This window comes from Anabrus simplex, chromosome 2 (genome assembly GCF_040414725.1).
Source record: "Anabrus simplex isolate iqAnaSimp1 chromosome 2, ASM4041472v1, whole genome shotgun sequence".
NCBI lineage: Eukaryota > Metazoa > Arthropoda > Insecta > Orthoptera > Tettigoniidae > Anabrus > Anabrus simplex.
In genome coordinates this window covers 436181720-436201905 of record NC_090266.1, presented here as the reverse complement: position 1 = coordinate 436201905, position 20186 = coordinate 436181720, and the positions used below count along the sequence as shown (strand labels likewise).

Here is a 20186-nt window from a genome sequence, read left to right as displayed (position 1 = left end):
CCTGCTCATAGACTCTTTCCTTTAAATAACCCCAGAGGAAAAAGTCGAGTTGAGTAAGGTCAGATGATCTAGCCGGCCATGTGACAGGACCCTCTCGTCCAATCCATCGTCCAGGATATATCCTATGCAAGTGGTTCCATACTGCCAACGACCAGTGTGGGGGAGCTTCATCCTGCTGGAACCACATCCGTAACCGTGTCATAAGGGCCACATCCTCCAATAATTGTGGGAGGTACTCACGAAGAAACTCTAGATAGCGTCGTCCCGTGAGGTTTCCTTCGAAGAAATATGGTCCAATTATCTTGTCACCTAGTATCCCGCACCACACGTTGACGCCCCATTGTACCTGAAATCGAGCCCCCCTGATCCAGTGAGGATTTCCAACGCTCCAGTAATGGAAGTTGTGACGATTAACAGTTCCGTTGTTGTGAAATCTGGATTCATCACTAAAGAGAATGTCCATTAAGAAATTCGCATCAGCTTCAACTCTTTGTAATATCCATTGCGAAAATTCTATCCGTTTTGGAAAGTCATCTCCGTGAAGTTCCTGGTGCAGCTGTTGATGGAAAGGGTGGAATTTATGGCGGTGCAATATTCGCAGTACAGATACATGACTGATGTTCAGTTCATTTCCTATGGCCCGTGAGCTTGTGTGCGGGTTGTATGCAATTGCATTTTGAACAGCTTCGTCGTTATTTCCAGACGTCACTGGAGCATCCCGAACGGGGGGTAATGTATGAAATTACCCCGTTGCACGCAACCGTCTTTCAACACGTCGAAATGTATCTGCAGTTGGCAGCCTTCGTCCAGGAAATCGTTCTTGATACAAGCGTCTGGCTTCCCGTGCATTTTGCCTTGCTTCTCCATAAAGTAGTACCATATTCACATAATCATCCCGTGAATACATAATGTTTGCTTTCGTGCTAACCGTACAGTACGTGCTCACACGTTGCTGCTAGGATTACGATATGCTGTTTCATGTGCCCTTCGTATGAAGTGTAGACCGCTGTTAGTTGGTCTTCGAGTCGAACGTGCGCAGTTGCTTGGTTGAATGGGTGGGTCAGAATGTGGACAACACGTGCACTGCGCTTCATTCCCCGTAGTCGTTTAGCATATGGAAGTCGCATGTTATTATTCCTTTCGTATGTATGCTTTCTTTGTAAAGGTGGCAAATTACTTTTGAGACTTCATCATCATCATCATCATCATCATGTGTATGTGGCGATATTTATGATACCTGTTTATTATAACTTCCGTAGAAGAATATCGGAGACTTCAGAAAGGTCTTCGTAAACGATGCCTAGGCGAATACGAAATGACATTAAAAAATGCATGACTCAAGAATGGTTGGAACCCTTCCTGCTTTAAGTAACCTATCGAGGTACGTCTTCCATACGTAATTCCGCGCAGCTATTTGCAACGTACAAGCGCCATCCTTGTAACTCTGTATTCACGAGGAGAGCGGAAGTTCCCGCTTCGACAAGTTACTGATGAGTTACAGCCTTATGGTCCCGTTTTATGCCTTTTTTGATCGCTCTAACGGTAGTAATTACATGGCGTAAGCTATCACATCTGCTGAACAGCATTTGCGTGCCACAGATTATAAACTACAGTGCAAAACAAGTTTCTATCAATTTCGATGTGATGAGACTGTACAAAATGGTGGTGCATTGACATGTCTGTAATTGGTCTTACCCTATCACGTTTTCTATGATACCACGACCGCCCTTTCTATCAAAAGAAAATGGCCTCTTGGACCAATCAGGTGCGCAATTCTCTACCGACAGCTATAGGCGTGTTTATGGTTTGTACAGTATAGTAACATTTCGTAAAAATTAGTAGAGTATTGGACACCGCTCCGCATAAAATGGTACAGTGTTTTTGAGATGGACCTCACTTACTGCCTCTTGTACCATTTTTCCATTGTGCGGAGAAGTCTACGTCGGGTAAACTGCACATAACATTGCTGTAAGGTGTTGCGCAAGATGGGACTAAGAGGCATTTACGTCCTAGCTGGTTGCATATATTCGGGAAAAAATAGGGGCAGCTGTACTACCCGGTATATATATATATATAGATAGATAATTCTTATAAAATCTATGATTGAACTTTCTGATTCTTGTTTTTATTGATATTTCAAATATGACATTTCGTTTATTCTTCAATTTCCAGCTTTCCTTTTCTTTATAAAGCACTCGTACACAATTCTTCAATGGGATAAGAATAAAGGATTAATATATCTTTGAATCCCGGTCTAGAAAGCCAAGAATAACGGCCGAGAGTATTCGTCGTGCTGACCACACGACACATCTTAATCTGTAGGCCTTCGGGGTGAGCAGCCGTCGCTTGGTTGGCCATGGCTCATCGTGGCTGTTGCGTCATGGGGTTTAGTTTTTTATCTTCAGATAATGTTCAGCTCTCACCACAACAGAGCTGTAATTTGACAAAATATAACTCCGTTACGAGATTTAATTTCTAACATATATATCTATGCCTCATGTTATCATCATCACCATCATCATCATCTGTTTACCCTCCAGGTTCGGTTTTTCCCTCGGACTCAGCGAGGGATCCCACCTCTACCGCCTCGAGGGCAGTGTCCTGGAGCTTCAGACTCTTGGTCGGGGATACAACTGGGGAGAATGACCAGTACCTCGCCCAGGCGGCCTCACCTGCTGTGCTGAACAGGGGCCTTGCGGGGGATGGGGAAGAGTGGAAGGGATAGACAAGGAAGAGGGAAGGAATCGCCCGTGGCCTTAAGTTAGGTACCATCCCGGCATTTGCCTGGAGGAGAAGTGGGAAACCACGGAAAACCACTTCCAGGATGGCTGAGGTTGGAATCGAATCCACCTCTACTCAGTTGACCTCCCGAGGCTGAGTGGACCCCGTTCCAGCCCTCGTACCACTTTTCAAATTTCGTGGCAGAGCCGGGAATCGAACCCGGACCTCCGGGGGTGGCAGCTAATCACGCTAACCACTACACCACAGAGGCGGCGCCTCATGTTATAATCATCATAAAACATCAAAGCCACCTTAGTAAACAGTGCTGACGATATTTTAGAATGGTGTACTGATTCGACTGTTTGTGAAAAATAATAATAATAAAATATACATGCCTCATGTTTAACTTTTAAATTTTGCTTAAGAGAGGGGATTTTACTATGCCACTAATTATTCACATCAACTACTCTCTAACACATCAAAGGTACATCTGTATCTGTATCTTCATCATGTATTATACGATTAACGAATGTGTTTTGGTGAGTGGTACAGTTAGATTCAAACTTTTGTACACGATCGAATCCCAGAAAAAGAGATCGACAGGTCAGAGTTCAAAGAACTGTAATAATAAAGTTAAAAGAGATTTTAAAGAACGCACTTCAATTAATTATCTTTCACTCACACATATTCTTCGATCGTAAAATGCGCATTTAACATATATATTCCTCTTTCATGAATACGCAGTGCTCAAGAAGCATATGGCACGGTAATTCAAACATTCGCAGTATTCATTGTAGACAAGTGTCTGAGACACATAGTGATGATGCTAAACCCAGATCAGGTTCTATTTTTGAAGGACTGACATTAACATGGCAAGATTACCCATATCTGTTACTGACTGCTTTCAAATTGTAACATTAATATTAGAAGGATGGCGGTAAGTTGATGCCTCCACTCACGTGATAGGTATCCTGCTGTTTATGCTAGATAATTACACCGATATATATTTGGAATCTGTGAGCGACTAACCTTACATGGTATATTTTTAAAGACAAATACCCATAGGCCTACATCCTTGTTCGTAGTGCGTGTTACTGTAGTCACGTCCTAGTTTGTGAAAGGACAACGGCTGAGAGTCAGGTTAACAGTTGCTCTGGGGTAGGAGAGGGCAACTTGGGCATATTCTGAGTTATAGCCAAGGTGGCTAGAACTGTGCAAGCAGAAGCACGTCCCCGTTCACTTTCTATTGCATTATTGCTAGAAATTCTCTGATGGTTCTCATTTCACGAACTGATTCTAATGTGACAAAATATCGTTGTTGCGCCTGTGACAATGTTGATGGAGAAATACTGGGCCGCAACACAAATATCGTAAAGAGAATCCTTCGAACAAATCATGTAATATTGAACCTTGGATGAAAGAATCTTACCAGCGACAGTTCTAAACGGAATTACTTCGCATAGCTCTGTTTGTGGCTGCAACGAAAATATGTAGATTACTTGCTGCCGTAACATAGTTGCCATTCTAACATATTGTAATCATCAGAACAACAAAATTTCGTTAGTTCGAATCGTTGGCTGAATTTCAGCATTGAGGCCTTTGGTTCAAATGGTCCCGGATTCAATTCGAGGCCGAGTGGGGGATATTGATCGAATCTGATTAACTCTACTGGCTCGAGGACTGGTTGTTTGTATTTTTCGAACACTCACCTCTTCATACTCAGACATCATGCCAAAATACCAACCACCACAGAAATACGCAAGAGTGATTACATGTCTCCATATAATGCTGACGTCAAGAAGGGCATCCAGCCGTAAAACAGGGAAAATTCCACATGTGCTACACTGTTCGCTCTCGAGACACATAGGTGTGGGAAAAGCGATAGGAGGAAGGACAAAAAATATTTTAGTTTATATATTATTGAAGGGAAGTACCAAGGATCTGCATAAATACTCCTATGTACGTTATCATTAACTTTGAGGACATATCTGGATAGTTCTCATCGCGAAAGTTGACTGAAATGAAATAAAGCGTCCGGATCTTGATGAACATGGTGTGGTATGGGACAAGTAAAGATGAATGAAATCTCTCACTAAACGTGATACATGTGAACCGTACTGAACTTCCTCGACTACTTACTGTATTTTCCGTAATTCATAAAACATTCTAAATACCTCACGGGCAAAGTAACATGTGTATATGTACTGTGTTTGGTTTGTCTACAAGATGCCCATAAACCTCCAGCACATATTCCTGGAACATGTAGGTCTATGTACATATTTGATGTTTTTCTTTGTTGGGTGCTTTACGTCGCACCGACACAGATAGGTCTTATGGCGACGATTGGGTAGGAAAAGCCTGGGAGTTGGAAGGAAGCGGCGGCCGTGGCCTTAATTAAGGTACAGCCCCAGAATTTGCCTGGTGTGAAAATGGGAAGACACGGATAACCATCTTCAGGACTGCCGACAGTGGGATTCGAACCCACTATCTCCCGGATGCAAGATCACAGCCGCGCTCCTCTACGCGCACGGCCAACTCGCCCGGTACATTTGATGTTATACTCCCAAGCATGTTCATAAAAATAACAATTCCCTCTTGGGAAATAAGTACTAGTACGTAGACTAGCACAGATTAATTACGCTGAGAGAAAGACAGGTCTTAATTTTTTTAAATAGGTGTAGAAATAAGCAGTAAGGTTTACTTATCTGAGACTGGAAATTATGAGTATAAAAAGAACTGAAGGGTATGAATGAATAATTCTAGTAGCAGAAATAGACACCGAATAGGCCATAAAAATTAAACATGTACTGTAACATTTGTAATAAAGAATATATATTTGCTAGTTGCTTTACGTCGCACCGACACAGATAAGTCTTATGGCGAGGATGGGATAGGGAAGGGCTATGATTGGGAAGGAAGCGGCCATGGTCTTAATTAAGACACATTCCCAGCATTTGCCTGGTGTGAATATGGGAAACCACGGAAAACCATCTTCAGGGTGGCAGACAGTGGGGTTCGAACCCAATATCCGCACGGCCAACTCCCCCGGTAAGATATATATAGACACATCAAAGAGGTAGAAAGCCACTTCCAATTCAGAGGGGTTGAGTCTGAGTCCAAAATGGGAGGCCTTAGTGACGGGTAACAAAACTCACTGTGCGATAAGCTTAATGGGATTGAAACAGAGATACAAAGAAAATTTGAGTATACTGCTCTGGCTCATTTGATATCTTCGGTCTGTGATTCCGTGCATTAAAAGTTAAATATACACACTATCCAAAGACACTGCAGTAATACACGTTATCAGATAGTTTCCATAAAGAAGTTATCAGAAATGGCGCATGCATACATACATACATACATACATACATACATATTTACATACATACATACATACATACTGCAACTTACTGCCTTCCTGCTTTCTTCGTCCGGCTGCCCATTGGTAGATTCATGTTCGGTTTTTCAGTGGGTTTAATATGAATTAAATAGCTATACTATAGAAATCAAAGCAGGACAGGAACTAAGATTAGCAGGTTCGCGCTACAAAATTCCCTTAGGATTAGGGACACAAATACAAAAAATCGTATACAGAACCGTAGATTTCTTACAACATATTTATTGACTCTACTATTGGCACAGTTTCCAATATGAATGAGTTCAGAAACTTGCATCGTTTCTGTAAGCACACGGGTTCATTTCCCTTGAAACAAAAATACGACTAAAACAAAAATTATAAAACGAAATCAAAAACACACCAAGAAATGCATACATACAAACACTGCGCCTGTAAATACACATAAATGGAAATGCACTTATCTGGAGGAAGTAGGTAGCATCTGGGTCATTCAGTCATCTCTTGGAATGCGGTCGTTTGCCTCCAGCAACAAATTACAGAGGGACAAGGTCGTCACCAAGTCCGTGCATGCTACCTTGGCTCTTTAAATGAAACGTAATCAACTTCCCTTCCTAACACGGGGAGCCTTCATCTTATTCCCGTGGTCGTCCCTTACCGGGGGAAACTCAAGCACCCAACAAAGGCCGTTTATTTTTCTTCTGGATTGGAGCCTTTAATATCTCTTGGCATTCAGAGCCTACCTCATATTGCTCAATATTTCATTACATTATCTAGTACGCTTTTTTCAAGATCAATGTCTAGCAATAAGTACACTTCGTGGTCTCACCTCGCGACGGGTACTATACATACCTTCATTATTCACATCTCTCAATAAGTCCAATCTAACAGGCCCTGATTCGTTACTCTCGCGGTGCTTTATCCATCGCCTGCCGGTACTTCTCTTAAAACTAATTCAACAACGTTGGTGACACCTCGTCCATAGCCATCTCTGGACCACTGAAATCTCATGCTTATCGATAATCTACCATGCACATCCTATTCTTTAAGTTGGCTAGTCATCGACATCACCCCTGGTGAGGAACTGCTACCAACCTTCCCTGGGATGTCACGACCATGAGGTTGGAAACCGTAACCTCATAGACCCCTTAAGCTGTTAATGTTATTTCCTCACCACTCCTTTATGTAACAGCCCACATGTGAGCGTATTGTCAGCTCTACATGTAGCCTGCCACGCCTGCAATCTTCTGCCGAGACGGATGCCATAACTCGGCTAATCCTTCACTGTTCCATTGACAACTCACTTCCTCTAACCTAATACTATTCACTACCTTAATCTACTCTACACGTGCAGACGTACTGAATCCACACCTTAGCCTGAGATAGGTCGGGCCTATTTCACCCCCTCCCAGCTCTTCGTCACCAGTCAAAACAAACTAACTAATAAATAAACAAACATGCAGACGAACAACAAACAAACAAACAAACAAACAAACACAAACAACCTAATTAGAAGGAATAGAGTACGGCTTACATAATAAATGAACTGAAATACTAATTAGGTGTCAATAATTGTGTTATGTTCATACATGGATACAAAACTTCGTTATTATTACCCCCATATCTAGATGATACTTCGGAGATTAATAATTATCCGTATGTTTTCTTATAATCAATTTTAAACTTAAGTTGTCTAGTCCTCTCAAGGATTTTCTCCAAGTTCAATTACTATAAGACCCTTTCGTCCTTATCCTCTGGATGATCTTAAAACTCAATACTACTGTGACTCCATGCAAGACAAGAATAACATTAAATGATATGCAGTGAATCAATCCTATCTAACATCTATTCCTCATATGACCAACTACAACCCAAGCAAAGCTGATTACACATGCAAGGGTCGGGAACCTATCTAAACTATCACATAGTTTGCCCTAGGCAGATTAATGATTTATTTACATTAGAAGATCACGAACCTCGGTAATCTATCCCATGCTTACATCTGTTTAGACTTATCTTGTTGAGGTGTTCTCGCTCGGCCTCATCTAAAAGACCATAGACTGATTTAACGACTCATGGTACCATGGGGGTCCATGGTTCGAATCTCGCTGGGACGTCCTCCACTGTAATTCATGGCTATGTTGTCTTCTCGTCCGGAATAACCTCGTTCACACGTTCACCGTGTCCTCCTGGATTTACTCGTTCAGTTTGTTCTGCTGGATTTGGCGCCGTTACTCACTGTAATCAGCCTAGAAAAAATTGCTGTTACCTGGGCGTTTTTAATAATATCATAGATTGCACTACCACGTAACACGTTGAAAGGATATTCAATGTTACTTTAATGAGCTAGTCTATGCTTTAGCGCTCTAATTCCTCATAGTTTATAGCGTCGTTCCCTCATTACTATACACGCCCTGTCTAATTCCATTTATGTCTTCGGATTTGTTTTTTTTGTTTGAGAGTAATTCCGTATTCCTACAGTCCTTTCCGACAGTCTAAATAGTACTAATTATAGTTCTAGAGCACTGCCTTGTACATTCATTGTCTCTTGATTCGCGCACCCTAATACACACACAGCATTTCGATGGCTCACTTCTAGAAACTCGTATCTCCCAATGCATTTCCTATCCATTTTCTTCCTTAAGACTGGTCACGCCTCCCAGCCGCACTTGGATGTACAGCCTATCAGAACAATTTTCGTTGTGTTCATTTTTCTATCGCTATGTGTACAGGAAAATGAACCTTAAATACATTAAACTGTAGGAGTGCTTAAATTCGCCATGAAAACAACATTCCTACAATACGGTGTGGTAAGCTCCATTTTCCTTTACACGTTAGCATAGGAAAATGAACACTACGAAAAACGTTCTGATGGATTGCATATACATATGTGGCTGGGAGGCGTGACCAGTCTTGAGGAATATAATGGATAGGAAGAACGTTTTAACATACGAGGTTTTAGAGTAAGCCGACGATTTCCTTCCTCCAACTACTTCAGAATAGCCTCTCATCCCTTGTTCTGCTCCCTTTTATCATATTCATGGGACGACACTTAGCTAGGGGAGTCACTGACAGATCCACTCCAACTCCTTGTGTTGAATGGGCTTCGGTTCCCACGGTCTGTTATACAATGACAAAATTTGAATATTGGACATAAACTAATAGATATAATCAACTTGAGACACTAGATATATTCAATCAATAGTCTCTGTCGTTCCAGTTTATGTCATGTGGCTCCTAGGTATAATTACCTGTTCATCTCGCAAGCATTCCACTACTGTTTCTTCCCGCATTTTATCCTTGCAGTTGGGATATGAGGCTCGGATAGCAGAGCCGCAGATTAAATCTAGCGACTTTCCCATTTACTCCCTGCGCTGGTCTACCCATCCCCGACGTGGGTGGTGGCCTTATTCTGGCGCGCTTCCCCTGTTCGCGTCCCCGCGTTGGTTTTGATATATGCATGAGATATTCAATAAATGACAATACCACGCGTATGTGGTATGGTTCAATACATATATACACACACATACATACAAACATGTATACTGTCCCGGTCAAATTAACTGTTGACCTTGACGGTTTGCCATCCTAGTATGTACCCGTGTTGGAAAATCATTTCTATATTCCATGATTTCCTGTGCTTAATGACGTTCATTTTATCACATTGTTCTTTCTCGAAACCTCTTTAGTTATTTCATTGTCATTGTCTCCTTGATTTTTATGTGCCATACACTTTTATTGGGAATTTCAGATAAATATTTTTCTTCTTGTTATCCTTCTTCTTATTATTACTTTGTCCGTATGAACTCAAAAAGCTAAAATATTTTGCTTATGATACTTCAAATTAATGTCGGTGATATTTTATTTTCAGGTTGGGGTACATTGTTCTACGGTGGACCAACTAGTCCAGTGCTAATGGAAGTGGATGTTCCTGTATGGGAGCAGGAACGTTGTGTATCACGGTTTTCTCAGCCCATTCTTGAAACGTGCTTGTGTGCAGGAGGGTACGAGGGAGGAAAGGATTCGTGTCAGGTGATCTGTTTCACTCTGAAGTTACTTCACATTTACGTGTTTGTCCATAAGTTTCATTAAGTTACAGACATTTCAATTTCAATTTTTATCATTATTTAAGTGTAATTTTGTGGAATACCTACACTTAATTTAAGAGAACTGGTACATTCTCTGAGAAATAATCATAAGTCGTACAAAACTGATGTTGAGACCTCTTGCGACGATATAATTAACATGCAGTTGACCACTAATTTGCCAACTTAAATGAACAAAGTTTAAAAGTTAAAAATGCAATAAAGGTGCTCTTCATATTTTCAATTAGCTGCCACCTTACGTTGAAGAATATTATTACGATTTTTGTCGTGGAATGATTTCATGGATGAGCTCAGGAGATCCTTCATTTACCGTACACATTTCAATAATATTACCTTCTGTCTGAATTTTACGGAAGGCCAGGGCTCTTATAATTACTGCGCAGTGTATAGATCAGAAAAGGAGAATAATAAAAATGATAAACAAACAAAAAAAAATGGACGGGAGAAAATTTAGACGACAGCTGGGTACTTCGTTCACACGACATCATTGAGGAATAACATATCTAATTTGATCTAGGAAGAATTACTGTATGAAAGCACTAACAACATTCATCGAGTTAAAATCATTACAATACACACTTTTTATATAATAATCCATCATTATACACATAAAGCTGTAACGTATTTCAGAGTTTGTAATATTGTAAAAAGCAAACAAACAGAGGGTTCTGTGGGGTGTGCTAAAATAATTTCAATTCAGTAATCAAAATAATCATTTGTGAAATTTAAATAATATCACAGGTCTCTAGAGGACTCTATAGACTTCTTCCTGCGAAACGTATCTGGAGCGGCCGGCCTCCGTATTTAAGGTGGGCCAGACGAGCTTGAGCACTTCTTTATGGCTCTCATGTACCTGCCACGATAATATGTAATGCGACGTTTTTCGCCATTTTTACTAAGACCTCGGCGAGGAGCGATGCGGGTTGGCTCCACCCGAAATCGCTGACCTCACTGCTTGACATTGAAACCACAAGCAACCGATCAGGAACGAGCCTGGCGTGCAAGGCCAGTCCCTCTCTGCCAGCACTCTGTCATTTTACTGAATGGCTCACGAAGATGGAAGAAAGACCTACAAAATGAATCCAGATCATCCCGAATCAAGAGGCCTCTAGAGACTTATTCTTTCGGAAAGCACCTGGAGGGGCCAGCCTCCCTATTTTCGGTGGGCCAGACGAGCTCAATAAATGCTTTGAATTTGAGCGTGTGTATTACTGTGGAGCACTGGGAGTGCTATGTGTGAGATTTAACAGTCCTCAGTCAGACGTGAGGACCAGTCAGTCCGTCAGTCAGTCAGTCAGTCAGTCAGTGGATATGTTCAGTTTTGTGCGTTTGCTGAGTAAGAGCGGCGAGTTCTGTCACTGCAATGAGCGCTGTTTGTGGGATATTGTTCTGGAGTACAGTCAGGCAGCCAGTATCGTGAAGTGAATGCTACGTCTGTGAAACTGAATCTATCGTTCCGTTCTCTCTGTCGACGAGGAGTTGATTCCCTCGTGACAAGCTACTGTGCAGTGAACGTTGTGCCTCTGCTCCAGCGTGGGACAAACGGCCGGGAAATTTAATTTATTCGAGATACTGAAAATTCATGCCTTTGCAGGTGAGATGTAGTGTTTACCGTGCACTACGTCTTCTGGTAATGGCTAGAATCAATTTGTTACTTTCATTGCGCTATCTCTGCCTCGCCCTTGGATTTGACAATATGAATGTGGCCGAGGTATGAGCGATGCTAGTATAACCATTCCTTATGCAGCTATTCCCTGTTGTGAATGGTGTGAAAATATCAATCATAGGATCGGTTGGTGCATGCATTTCAGTGGGCTTGGCAGACCGATATGTAATAGCAACTTCTGGCTGGGTGAGGAAAGCAACAGGAAACTACCTCATTCCTCATTTCCTTAGTATGCCTCCTCATTGACGCGTAGGCTAACTCTGACAGCTGTTGGTGGAACTGTGGAATATCAAACTAGCCTTCGGGCTGAATAATCAACATACAAGAAGAACAACACACTGAACATTCGAGTAATGGCGGTTCGGGATATGGAGGTTCTCCTGTATACACATACCTTACAGGAAAATCTCAACAAAACGTATATCCGAACTGAACGTTAGCTTAAGGAATTAATAAAATCCACCAACCGCGGCCACCGTCTTTTTTTTACTAGTTGTTTTACGTCGCACCGACACAGATAGGTCTTACGGCGACGATAGGACAGGAAAGGGCTAGGAGTGGCTTTAATTTCATCATTGCCTGGTGTGAAATGGGAAACCACGGAAAACCATTTTCAGGGCTGCCGATAGTGGGGTACGAACCTACTATCTCCCGAATACTGGATACTGGCCGCACTTAAGCGACTGCAGCTATCGAGCTCGGTCCACCGACTTTGGAAGTGAGAAATGCCGAATCGTGTACCGCTGTATAGAGGACATTCAACCCCCACTCAAAGCTCAGTCATGACGCAACTGACATTTTTACAATCACATTTTCTTGCAATGCATATGCCGCGTCCCCACAATATCGCATTCTTCCCGATTTTTTTTTCCAGGATTAAGCATGAACTTGGTAGGGCACGTGGCTAATAAATCCAGTGTCCCTCCTTGAGGAATTTCTGACTTCTATATTTTACTTTTATCATTTCTTTGTTAGGAATAGAAGTGCTTCTTCATCACCGTATGCTTTCTCTAGATCCACGAAACATAAAAATGTCTATGTGCCTCGCAGCATTTTCCAATTACTTGGCGCATACTGAAAATCTGATCATTACAGTCTCTCCGTGGTCTGAAATCATACTCGTTTCCATCCAACTTACAATCAACCATTGATTGCACCCTCCCTTCCAAGATGCCACTGAAACACTTTGCCTGGTATACTGATCAATGAGATACCGCGGTAGTTGTTGCAATCCTTCCTGTTCCCCTGCTTATAGATAGGTTCAGATACTGCTTTTGTCCTATCAGAATGTATCTTACTAATATTCCATGCTAATCTTATTACTCTATGAAGACAATTTATCCCTCCCTTCCCACTATATTTCATGATTTATGGTCTAATTTCGCCTATTCCTCCTACTTTATGAAAATGGAGTTTATTTACCACCTTTTCTACAACATCAAGCGTAATTTCACCAACATCATTGCACTCCTCCCCAGTAGCTCGGTTGTTCGTGACATCACCATGTAGATTTCCATTCACTTTGAGAAGATTTTCAAAATATTCCTTCTACCTGTCCAGTGATTCCCTGGGATCCATTATGAGCTCACCTGAAGTACCCAAAACACTGTTCATTCCATTCTCCCTCCCTTCCTATGATTCCTTTTTACGGTCCAGAAAGGCTTCCCTGCTGCTTGACCTAGCCTTCCCAAGTTATTAAAAATATCTTCCAGCGACTTCTTTCTGGTTTCAACTACAATTATATGTTTCGCTGTGTTTTTTTTCACCTATGTACAATTCTATGTCTGCATCAGTCCTTGTTTGGAGCCATTTCTGATACGCATTTTTTTACTTTTACAAGCTGCTCTCACTTCATCATTCCCTAAAGATGCTCCATTTTCCCAACTTTTCACGCATTTGTTCTTAGGCATTCCCTTTCTGTTTTTACTACAGCATCCCTGTATGCCACACATTTCCTTTCTGTATCCTGAACATGCTTACTGTCTATTGTTTGGAACTTTTCACTAATTTAAGCATGTACTTCTGTATAATTTCCTTCTCCTTGGTATTTTCTACCCTTATTCGCCTCCAGACAGATTTCACTTTCTCTATCTTAGGCCTCGTGATACTTCTCTACTGATTAGATAGTAGTGTATATAATCGAAAAATCCCCGGAAAACACACATATTCATAACAGATTTCTTGAATTCAAAGCCGGTTAAGATACCGTCTGTTATGGATCCCTTGCCCCTACCCTCCCATGCGAATATCCTTAAGCTTGAAAAATTTATTCGTAACTGCTAACCCATACTAGCAAAGAAGTACAGCAAACGCTTCCCGTTTCTATTATCTCCCATATCTTCCCCACATTTACAAATCACCCCCTCACATCCTTCAGCTCTATTTTGAACTCTCGTATTTAAATCACCCATTAGTGCTATACTATCCTTGCTTTTTGCCCTGACTACGATGTCACTCAATGCTTCATACAACTTGTGAAATTTATCCTCATCTGCACTCTCATTTGGTGATTACACTGAGACAATTCTTACCGTAATTCCTCAAACTGCCAAATCAACACACATCATTCGTTCATTTACAGTCCCGTGCGAATTAATCAGAACAACGGAATTTTTCATTTCTTTCACAATGTTTTGCGGCAATGTGCTACATATGACTTATTCTTAGTACACGTTATTTGCACTGTTATTCAGTGTTGTTTAATTTGTTGTGGATAAAAGCGGTGTTTATTTCGAATCGAATCACTATGGGAGATTTTTGATGTTGCAGTAATACCTAATTCCTCAATGGATACGACTCTCAGGAAGTGTAGTGCGATTATAGCATTATCTCAAAATACTTCTATGACACAAAGAGACTTTAGCTACTAAATTTGGTGTCGGTGTAGTTACTACAAATATAATTATTTCAGCGGTACAAACGAATAGGATCAATTTCACCAAAGAAAACGGGGAACTGTGACAGAAAAATAAAACGACGCCAACTGATGACCGTTTTCTTCTCAGGAGAAGCTAATTAAACCCTAGGATATCTGCTGTGGCCTTGGTACGTGAATTGGGGGAAAGGGGAATGAATCTGCACATTTCTAATGTTTCTAATCTCACCGTAGGCTTCTGTTATCTGGAAGTAAAGGCTGCAAACGTGTAAAGAAATACCTTCTATCAGGAGAAATGCATACGGAACGTCTATAGTGTGTAAGCAGTTATCAGGACTTGACAATGGAACCCTGGAAGACAGTTCCTTTCTCTGATGAGAGTTATTTTCAAGTGCAGGGAAAGAGTGACCAATGTGAAGTGATGATTAAATCTTGCCAGTACATCCAAATACTTCAAACAAGAGTTGTTCCTGAGTTGAAGAAGAGGTTTCCAGACGGTAACGGAATTTTTCAGCAATACCTGGCTCCTTGCCATACGATGAACTGAAAAATATGTGCTCAAAGCTTGTGGAATCAAGCCCAAATCGTGTGAAAGAACTTACAGTATAAAACATAAAGGAGGACGTATTCGATATTAGAAGTTATTGAAGGTATGTATTATGTAAATAAATGAAAAAAGGAAAAATGTGTCCTTTATTGCTGCGTTCCGATTAATTCCGGGACTGTACGTGCCTCAGGGAAACTATGTTGAGTGCATTAGTATTTCCCTTACCTTAACACCCGTCATGTATACTTTATGATCTCCTACCTTTTACACGTTATCTGCCTTTACCGAGAATATCAGTTAATCCTAGTACATCCAGATGCATCATCTGTACTGACTCAGCCAGTTCTACTTTCTTCCTTCCATAAGCCCTGTTAATATTGACAGCTCACCATTGAATTCCATTTCGTTTGCCAAGTTGTTTCCAAGGAGACCCTCGCCTTTCAAATTGGAGTGGGACACCGTTACCCTCATAGGTCCTAGGCTTGCATAAACGTTCTGAGCGTGCTCGGTGACAATTCTGTTAAGCAGCATGCTATCCTTACTTACACATTGTCCAAGTGAGGATCTCTCCTCGAACGGGTTAGGGACCACCGGTGGATTGCAGAGTCCTAGCTGCCAGGACTCAGAATATATCCGAGATGCTCACTCCCATTCCAAAGCAACTGGTATCCCGACCCTCAGGACCACTTACTAGGCCAGTCAGCCATGGTTCGCGAACTAGGACGTCACTTGAATTAACCCATACCATGAACCAAAACATGAATTTCATCTTCCGAAATTAAATGTGCAGAACCACCAATAAAGTGAAAGTCATCAAGGTCGACAGGTTTAGTTCAACTACCAATTTACTTATGAGTTTGCCGGGCTGAGTGTCTCAGACGGTTGAGGGGCTGGCCTTCCGACCCCAACTTGGCTGGTTCAATCCTGGCTCAGTCCGCTGGTATTTTAAGGTGCTGTGTGACTAAATTTCGGCGCCTAGGCGTCTCCGAAAACCATAAAGAAGTAGTTAGTAGGATGGAAAGCAAATAACATTATTATTTAATTAATGAGTTATTTTCTCCACGGTAATATTCTTTTTGTTGGGACCAGCCATCAATAACAGTGGCTCAAGTAGTCCAGAAATTCACCGAAGACTTTTCCTTGGAAGGACAGCATTCAAAGGCCTGTATAAGATCTTCCAGTGCTCAGATGTATCATTGCATACTGAAGTCGGACGGGTTATGACATTAGCATTTTCCATAGCTACATATGGTTGTGGGAACTGGATCATAAGGAAGCGAGATAGGAAGCATATTGATGCATTTGAGCTCTGGTGTATGAGAAGGATATTGCGTATCCCTTGGACAGCTAAGAAGACAAATGCATGAGACATTCAAAAGATCAAAACTGATCTATCTCTTAAGGCATTCATTACAAGATTGAAGCTTCATATTTTATACACCTTAGGAGACACTCTGATCTATTGGAAAATACTTCTATGCTTGGGAAGGTGGAGGGGTCTCGGACACGCGGGCGAACGGCATTGAGATGATCTACTCCATTAAAACCATCACGAACATGTCACTGAAGGATCTGAAGTATGGTTGAGGACCGAAACGTCTGGAGCCAGCCCATCCATGCAGTCGCTAGAAGTCGATGTCGACTTGATGGCACCTGACCATGATCATCCTCCCACTCTGCTCATGAGTTCTTGTTAACACTATACCTCTAATATCTAAAGCTGAATTCTGACAGTTCTTAGAGGGAGATCCGTTTACTGCCTCCCGGCACGGGATAAACGGAGTGGGGGTATGGTTATCATTGAAACGAGGGTGGGGCGACTGCGGTTGCCGTGGAGATAAATCTTCTGGCCAGCTCGTCTTGCTTGGAGTTGCCAAACCTCTCACTTCTGAGTTAGATCTTGTCGCAAGAATGAGACCAAGTCAGTCACAGTCTGACCAGGTAGTCAACAGCAGATCACAGTTGTCTGAATGAACGAGGGACCAAATGAGCGGGAAGCGAGGGGTAAGATAAATAATGCTGGAATGTGGCTACATCACGAAATGTCACGTGCAATGCTCCTCCCACCAGCCCTAGCTGTCAGTATTTACCTTTAGTTATTAGAGGTATAGTAGCCCTCCACCCTCCTTTCAAGAACTAATTTCAACGCTGTCATTTTCCTGCTATTACTTCCAGCAATCTTACAATCCGCTATTCACACACATGGGTAAAAAGGTTACAATCATCCTCCCTCATACCATTCCTTCCTCATACTTCTTCATCCATTAAAACACGCAATTCACCCTTCAGCCGCCTTCTTCTCGGTGTGCTTCTTTCTCTGACACCTTCTACAAACAAGTCCAGTACTCTCCCTGGTATGTAGCATTTACTCCTTACAATGGATTTAGTTCTTGTGAGGTTTTCTGATGAGAAGTTAACGGGCAGTAAGATGAATTAGTGGAGTAATGTGATATATTACGTACCTAAAATATTAGGGGGGATAATCATTCATTTGGAATTGGGTTTACGTCCCATCGACACAGAAAGGGCTTATATTGACGTTGGTGTAAGACAAGGCTAGGACTGATATGGAAGTGACAATGGTCTACATAAGGTACATCCTCAACATTTACCACGCTTAAAAATGGAAAACACGTAATTCAAGGCTGGCATCAGTAGGATTCGAACCCACCATCTCCCTAAAGCAAGTCGACTGATACACGGTGCGACATATTCACCTAACTCGATCGGTACTAAAGGGAGGGTCTGCCAGGAGCAGTAGATTTCAAGATCTGTGGAACGAACAGAAATTATACAGTACGTTAGCATGGAGATGGTTTCTACCCCAATATCTCAAAAACTCGACATCATACGTTCCTATTCTAAATAGCTGTGAACTCGATGTAGTAGTAAAATAACAAATTATTGCCGAAACGAGAAATTGTGGTAGAACGATAGTCGGAGATGGAATTTAATTATATAGTGGGTCTATCTAAAGCCTGAAGACAACAAAGTCTGAAAAAGTAAATTCCTAAAATGTTTACGGAATAAATATTGGGAATAACTGGGATTTCACGTGACTGGTTCGTAGTATACCCCAATTACGATATTTTTAAAGACTGCAAGGGGTATGAAAAATAGATATTTAACGCCTTTAAACTATTATATATTTAAAATTAACACATACAGTACAAGCAGTAACATATTGGCGAATGACGTTTAATGAAGTTTATGACATATTTTAATTCCTGGCTTTATCTATGCGACCAATGCGTGTGGTAACAGGTCTCCCCGGCGACAACTTTGGAGCATCTCTTTTCAATCCTCGTTGTCTACTCAACCAGGCAGCCTCGCAGGATGAAGTAAACATTCATAACTCAGTTACATAGTCACTGCTCTCTCTCTAATCAATTATTTCTGGAGGTGGATATCATAATTGAGCCTAAAGCAGTATACCTTATCCTAGTTAGTATATTAACGTCGGGCAAACAAGAGCTACTCGCGAGGTGTTTGGATCACTTTTCTCACTGTTTGGTAATATGAAGTACGTCATTACGCCTATCGTCAATGAGGTTAATTAAAACGTTGGTAAACTCCAATTGAATTGTGGAAGAATACTTTTTCATACTTCATAATTTGCCAGACATGTGTTTTAAACATAATTACTAACGGCGATGGGAGGAAGAAGTATACATTTTTCGCTGGCTTGTGTAAGGTGTTCACTAGGCGTGAAATATAATTGCTGTACACGTCTGATTTTTGGCAACAGATGTATCACTTCCAAAGGACGCTTGGGTATGAAGTAGTACTGAATCATAGATAAAATAAATAGGCGCTTAATCTTGTACAATGTTCATTTGTTTAACTCACACTTGAAGTTTTCCTAGACGTTGTGATTTCCATTATTCTTTTCGTTCGTATCCATCTCATGAGGGTTCGGCGAATTTCGCAAAACTCTTCCATTAGGGCGAGTATCGAAGGTCATCGGCCTAGGGCGGATTCCATACATTTCCTTTCTTCTACTGCTTCTCCGGCAAACCCCCGCAATTTACCCTCCAGCTGCGATCTCCTCGATGTTCTTTCTGTAACATCCTCCACAAAATAAAGTCTTTTACTCTCCGTGGTATGCCGTTTCCACTCCGCACAACTGATTTGAAGATTATTGGATATTTTGATAACATTCATTAACACTTCATGTAGTCATACTTATGAACTTTTAGTGGTATTGTACATTCCTTTTAATATTTTCGTCACAAGAACATTCTGCTTTTTATTTCATGACTTCGTTGTTACTCAAGTCGTCACGTTTGTCTGCAGGTTTCAATACCTTATGGACATTTATTTTCATATTAACGTTTATTCTTTCATCCCAGAGAACACAAAACACTATTTCACAGTTTCTGCACACAGCCTGTAGCCTGTGAGCGGTCTCAGGGTCTTAAGAGCCATTACCGGGCACTGTCGTTTCCAGGTATTTAAGCTATTCACTGTATTAAATTAACTTCAACCTTGTCAATAATTATGACAAACAGCAGCTCAAGAATGAAGATCTCGCATCTGCAATTTTATGAGACCATGTAAGTGAAATGAAAATCTCAAAAGAACACTTTTCATACAGAACAATATGATTTTTTCGAACTGAATTCATACTCGTATTTGGCGCAATGTCGATTAATTTTCAAACATACACTATTGGACAACTTTTTCCCCCTTCTGTTAAATCAGGCCTTTGTTACATACGAGGTCTCCATTTCTACGTGACACAATGTTTCCATGTCTAAGATTGCTGGATAAAATTCTTACAATATTTTCAAGAAATTAATTTTAAAATTTCATTAAATCACGACAATGACGAAAATGTACACCTTTTGTAAAGAAAGGCGAACTATGACACAATGGTGGGTAAGAAAGTATCGCTTATCTTAACCTCAATGAAC

The 20186-nt window shown here is 41.2% G+C and overlaps 1 protein-coding gene across 1 annotated transcript in view; it reads left to right on the top strand.

Annotated features, from left to right (window-relative positions):
• Positions 1-20186, top strand: part of LOC136862878 (venom protease) — a 291355-nt gene that overhangs the window by 253630 nt on the left and 17539 nt on the right. Inside the window, exon 7 of the mRNA XM_067139153.2 lies at positions 9948-10108. Within this exon, the coding sequence (XP_066995254.2) occupies positions 9948-10108 (161 nt within the window). The remainder of the gene's footprint in view (positions 1-9947; positions 10109-20186) is intronic.